Source organism: Notolepis coatsorum, assembly GCF_963971535.1.
Source record: "Notolepis coatsorum genome assembly, chromosome: 2".
Taxonomy (NCBI): domain Eukaryota; kingdom Metazoa; phylum Chordata; class Actinopteri; order Aulopiformes; family Paralepididae; genus Notolepis; species Notolepis coatsorum.
Window position 1 is genome coordinate 130527721 of NC_140166.1, and position 6588 is coordinate 130534308.

Below are 6588 nucleotides of genomic sequence, written 5' to 3' on the forward strand. Positions count from 1 at the left end.
CACAAGTCTGTGTGTGTATCCACTATCCAGCCGCAGGCAACACTCTCAGCAACGCCGAGCGTTTGTGTGGTGTTGTACATCAAAACAATATTCCTCCCGTGGATTTAATACCTGGCAGGAAAAGTGCTTCTCTGAGGATTATGGAGACCAGACGGTTGTGTTTAACTCTGTGTGTTCTCCTGCTGGCACACTCTACCTCCCAGCAGAACCCCCCAAAGAAACGGGGTGGTAAGAAAGGTAGGATGCACGTTTTTAGATGCACTTTATAGACGAGAAATGATTGTTAGAACTTTGTGGAAAAGGTCTGAAAGCCCTCTTAAGTAATATAACCATTTGCTGTCTTCTCTCTGGTTGAATCATGGTTTCCATGTGGTTACTTTTAACTTTCAACAGATGCTGCAAACAACGCTGCCATAGAGGAGCTGAGGACACAGATTAAGGATATTGTACATGAGCTGAATTTATTGAAAGAGCAACAAGCCTTACAAACAGGTACTGTATACCAAGCAAATATACTGTATACCAAGCAAAGACATGTGGCTTAACTGCATTAGCACATTGTGTATGTATTTTCCCAGTTAGTAAGGGGTCAAGATTCATTCTTCTAAAAATAGAAGACAAAAAAAAGAAGGAATTATTAAAGGGGTATTCCACTGAAATTTACTTTCAGGTTGTAATTCTGCAACAGTAGACATTTTCCACCTAAATGTGTCAAGATTTTTTTTCCTGTTATTTTACAAGTCTGAGTCACATTGACATCATCAAGTTGCACTGCCTGAGATGGTCAAAAGAAAATATTATGGACGAATATGTTAACATACCAATATTAAACATTAAAATGATATTTAAATTCAAACACATGTTGATGTTTAATATAGGTATACCGGAAAATTACTGGTCATAAAATGTCTTTCAACTATCCCAGTCAATCCGATGATATCATAGGATTGCATTTCCTTCCCTTTAAGCACTCATAGCCTAAAACAAGAGAAAACTATCTTACCATTTGTTTTAGAGAAATGTCAAATGGTGTAGAATCACAACCTAAAAGTAAGTTTTTGTGGAATACTCCTTTAAGATTTGTGCAGTAATCCCACAATAGACAGTAATTCCACCGATGACTTGTACTGCACTACACAAACACTGTGCTGCGTGAGGGACGGAGAGCAGGCACGTGCACACATAGAGGCCAAGGGGTGCTTGAGCACCTGCCTTTTTGAGCCTCATCAAAAAAGTGCCCCCTTTTTTTTTTTTTTTTTTTTACCGTTACGCATATAGACTGCCCTTCCAACTGAAAAATGTCAGGATAGAATCAAAATATTAGGTAAAGAGAGAGAGATGCCCCATATTCCATTGCAGTTTGCACGGCCTCCTCAGCGTGCCTCTCCACGGACCTATATATTTTATGCATACTGTAGCGTGGGTGGTGATGATGATGATGATGATGATGATGATGATGATAGAAACCGCTGTGGCGCATACAGTTGAATGCTGGTATTACACTCATTGAGGGACATGAAGAAGTCAAGTCCGATGGGATTTGGGAATCTCAAATACAAATCGGGATTGGAATAAAAAATGCATTTATATTAAACAATACAGAATATACAGCACTTCTTGGGGTCTGTAGGGTAAGCACTTATTCCCTCCCCCCTGAACATTTATGGAGATGTATGGGCCTTTTAAAGGGGCTATGCGTTATAAATGTCATTTTTCAGTCTCTAGCATTGTATTATAGTAATAGGAGTTCGTATCAATGTGTTTTTGGGCCTAAATACTATATTGACGAATTCCTCAGCTACAGCCCATCCCCTGTTTGCCTCTAGTAAATCAGGTCATGTTGATTTGACGAGCTGGGCAACGTCACCGGGCGCTGTTTATAGCGCAAGGTGATGTGATTGGCTGTGTGGTTTTACCTAATGCCCGCCTCCATTCTTGGTACCTGGAGCCGATACAACCTGGAAACAGAAATTGCCGTCACTCGCCTCAATTTCACGATGAGCAGCAAACCCCGCAGATGTAATGTTCCTGGTTGTAGAGCTACCGATTTTCCGATGACTAATGACGAAATGCTGCCGGCGATCACATGGCCTGACGGTAGGATACTATTCCCCCAAATTACAGCTGGATTGGACATTGTTTTAAAACCTAACGTGATCGATCACTGACATTGGCTACCTGAACGCACACTGTATTGCTAATCAATAATACTAATCGGCGTTCCCCGCCGCCCCCATTTCATCCATAGATGCTCTGTAATAGTCCGGATGCTACGCAGTTTGTTTTATTTCATTTGTATATATACAGCAGAAATGGCGTTTGATATAACGGCGCCAACGTTTAGCCTATTATCTAGCTCCCGGGAAAAAAGACGAGACGAAAAGTGCGATAAACCATATATTCACGACGCTATAAAATGACAACCAACCGATGGATTTTTATTTTCTTTAAGCCATTATGAAGGCACGGTTTATGCACTCAAGTGACAATGAGAATGGACAGATAGCAATACTATAAATTATATATATAGCTCTTAGAAAGTACATCGGTTTGTAAACAAACCTCTGTCCTCTGGCCTATAAATCGGCGCAAGACTGGTCGCCAATGTTTTCGACGGGCCGCGCGCGACAGAAGTACACAACTATTATATAACAGTAAGTAACTAATAGTGCAATTAATCAACTTACCAATCGGAAACGATGTAACGTAAGCCTCGATCGCTGTTGTTTGGGGGTTAGTGTCAGTACAATCTAACGTTAGTGAGTGTGTGTTTTCGACGGGGCGCGCGCGACAGAAGTACACAACTATTATATAACAGTAAGTAACTAATAGTGCAATTAATCAACTTACCAATCGGAAACGATGTAATGTAAGCCTCGCTGTAGCAAATCGCCTTCTTCTTCTTCTTCGGGATCAAACTGTGGGTCGCTCTCTGGATCCCAAACATAATGTACATCCATGTTGTATTAGTTAGTAAAATCGGTATATGTTTTTGCGTGTCGAAATAAAAACCTGAAACCTAAGACCTCAGACCTCTACCTGGATGGAATGACGGGGAGATGGGCGGAGCTATTTGGTGGGTGGCTGTCACTCAAAGTGTTGGTGGAGCCAAGCCAATAATAGCCTGATTTCATGAGGCTGAAAAATGCTGGTTTTGAGTACAAGATTAGAAATATAAAACAATGATTATTTTTGGAATAAAAATTACACATGTGTTACATAGACTCACAGGAAGTGTGTAAAGTTGCCCAAATAGTGCTAGGAATAGCACTGCATGACACCTTTAAGTCAGTGATAAAAGTGTCTTTCAAGGATAAGTGAGCTCCTGCACTGATTATTATAGTTCAATATTCAATATTTGATCACCAAAACCCCCCAAAAAGCATAAAAAGGGGGCCCCCCGCCCGAAAAGGGCCCTTAAAAATCGCGCTTGCGCGCTATGCGTGCTCGGATAATATATACACACACGTATAGTGCCCTTTTCAGCCTTTGAGCACCTGCCCCTCTAAAGTCCTGTGCACGTCCCTGATGGGGAGGGACGGAGAGGGGTCCGACATGGTAAACATGACAACCATAAAGAGGAGGGGGACAGGACTACAGGGCACTGTGACACATCTTTGAGCACTGTGAAAAGAGCTATATAGATCAAATGTATTATTATTATTATTATTATTATTATTATTATTATTATTATTATTATTATTATTATTATTATTATTATTATTATTATTATTATTATTATTATGCATTGTCATTATACAGCAGAACTACAGTACAACAAAAATAAGTTTGGCACCCAACCAGAGTGCAGATGTAACAGTACAGTGCAATAGTAATATACAATGTACAGGTGATTAAACTGGGTTAGTTATGATTATTATGATTACAGTGTAGGGCAGTTGTAGACTGTGAAAGCAATAGGGAGGTATAAATTGAGTATAGACAAATAAAATAAAATGTATTTGTAAGGCCCGACAACACACGTTAATGTCCCCATGGGCCGGACACGTCTTCTCTAAAGTCAAGAAGAAACATCACAATAAATCAAGAACAAAACAAAAACACCATGAAGTCCAAACATTTTAAAATAAATAAATGCAACACTCCCAGACATACCCCACGCGAAGGTAAGGAAAAACTCACTAAAACCTAGCAATAGGAAAAAATGTGGAGGAGAGAAACCTTAGAAGGGCCGTTCAAGGGGGGGATCTCCCTTCTTAGATGTCGTGATAGTAGTGTTGCAATAAAACAGGCGAAACAGTTGGTAAGCATGTAGATACGTGTAATGAAAGTTTAGAAACACAGATAAGTGCATGCAATAGCAACTGAACATTTTGAAAGATTGAAGATGGCGGATCAGTTCAACATAGTTCAAAGTTCATACAGTATATATATAAATATACATATACAAATCTAATGTATTATTATTATTATCATTATTAATGATGGAGAGGTGGAAGGGACAGCATAACAGTGCAGTGTTTTCGTACTGTCCTGTCTGTCTTCTTTTGCACTTGCACTGCTGTTATGTGTAATGAATTGAAACAAGCTCTTTTAATTAAACCTGTATTGAAAACCAATTCCACCAATTCCAATTACTGTAGCCGTGTGCTAAGTAATTACAAACTAAACCTATAGTCGGAAGACAACATCGCCCAATGACTCCTCGTTCAATACCTTCCCCTCTAGTGTGCCTGAGAGGCACCAAGATCGTCGGCAAGTGTTTCCTGGCGGACCCGGTGAAGAAGACCTACCACGTGGCCAGCGACGACTGCATCGCCAAAGGGGGCACCCTGAGCACCCCTCTCACGGGGAGCGAGAACGACCAGCTCTACGCCTACGTGGGCCAGAGCATCGGCCCGGAGGAGCACATCTGGCTGGGCATCAACGACATGGTGACCGACGGGCTGTGGGTGGACCAATCGGGGGGCGGCGCGCGCTTCAAGAACTGGGAGACTGACATCACCCTGCAGCCCGACGGGGGGCGTGGCCAGAACTGTGCCGTCATGTCCACTACAGCCAATGGGAAATGGTTTGACGAGAGCTGCCGGGCTGAAAAGGCCTCTGTCTGTGAGTTCAACATTGTTTAAGGGGGGGGGGGCAACATAATCGCTATTTTTCATCATTACGTCCTTATCCTCCTGAGACCCAGCCCATTGAATTGTGTCCTCTACAGTTGACATTTTGTTCACATGTATCTCCCTTTAGTCTTTTGATCTACTCTACCAATTCCTGCTGTCCTATACAGAGGACATCCAGGGCTTTATGTTGGTGTATTGCATGATAGGGTGGCATGCTGGGAAGTTCCTCTTTTTTTTTCATCCAAAATGGCAGGAATAGGAAACAGCTCGTTTTATGGAAAGAGGATAATAGGTCAAATACTGTTTATTATTGTTGTATATCATATATATTCTTGTTTATTAATGTTAGGAATGATATTATTTCATTCTGAACGCAGTTAAATTATTTTAGTTTTTAGTAATAGCCCTTTTATGAATGTCAATTATAATGGACACCAAGACCATTATAATGGACACCAAGACCATCTGTATGTACTTAATGACCAACATTGTTGCATTCTTTACCAAATAATTGAGGGAGATTTGGAGTTGTCAGATGATGAGAGATGAGGACTTTGTACTTTGTGCATGACCAAACAGAGAAAAGGCTTCCAGGAGTATCACTGTTCAAATAGAAAATGCAAAAGAAGAATGAATAATTTATGTTAGCCAAATAACTAAATTAATATAATAGATATAGATCAAATATAATTGTTTTCATATTTGTTAAAGAAATTATTATTTATTTAATATTCTACAGCCATTTTTTACCTTAAGTGTGGTCATCTTTTTACACAAAGATGGTCTTGGTGTCCACTACAGTGGACAGACATGCTGTAAAATATTAACCCTAAATTGGTAGGAAATCACAAACAAATGTTATTTTCCCCAGGAGGTTATATTATTATTATTATTCCTCACAGATAATATGAATAATGAATGCTGCTTCCAAAAAATCTGAAATATAGAGCACTTATGTTATGTTATTGATTTTCATTGATTGGTTTTGTTATTGGGTACATAATATTCTACATGGAGTCATGCCATGTCATGATCGTAGACACGTCTAAAACATCATTTATGTAGTACTAATCTGTGGTTGGATTTTGAGAAAAACATTGAATGTCTTGTCTTTATTTGTTTATTTTCTAACAATGTTCTATCTAGCCTGACGTTTTGAAGCCTCTGTCGATCAGCTCAATAAAAGCTTTTTTTTTCCCCTACTGAGTAGCGATCATCATTTGTTTACTTTTTATATGTCTCTCTTTGTGACTGTTGTCTGTGTATACAAGTTATGCTGCTTGCAATATGAATTTGTCTGTCTACTTTCTTTTGTATTTTTATTTTCCAATTCTTCAATACAAAACAGATGAAAAGAAACAACTCTTTTAGTCTGAAACGAATAAATAAATATAGATAAATAAATAAAATTTTAAATAAAAAAAACTAAATAAATGAAAGTAACACGAAATAAAAAGGGGCATTTCACATTTTTCTCTCTCTCCGTATTTCAGATAAGAAGATGTAA

General features: G+C 39.3%; 1 protein-coding gene across 1 annotated transcript; it reads left to right on the plus strand.

The window, feature by feature from the left end:
- On the plus strand, positions 1-6283 carry clec3ba (C-type lectin domain family 3, member Ba). Its single transcript, XM_084307607.1, has 3 exons — positions 1-237; positions 394-492; positions 4690-6283. Exons 1-3 carry the CDS (start codon positions 141-143, stop codon positions 5088-5090), a joined length of 597 nt encoding a protein of 198 aa, XP_084163733.1. The 5' UTR covers positions 1-140; the 3' UTR covers positions 5091-6283.
- Positions 6284-6588: the final 305 nt, after the last annotated feature.

Coding starts and splice junctions, on each gene's coding strand:
- clec3ba (XM_084307607.1), top strand. CDS start 141: ATGGAGACCAGACGGTTGTGTTTAACTCTGTGTGTTCTCCTGCTGGCA. Junction 238..393: donor GAAACGGGGTGGTAAGAAAG/GTAGGATGCACG, acceptor AACTTTCAACAG/ATGCTGCAAACAACGCTGCC. Junction 493..4,689: donor GCAACAAGCCTTACAAACAG/GTACTGTATACC, acceptor CTTCCCCTCTAG/TGTGCCTGAGAGGCACCAAG.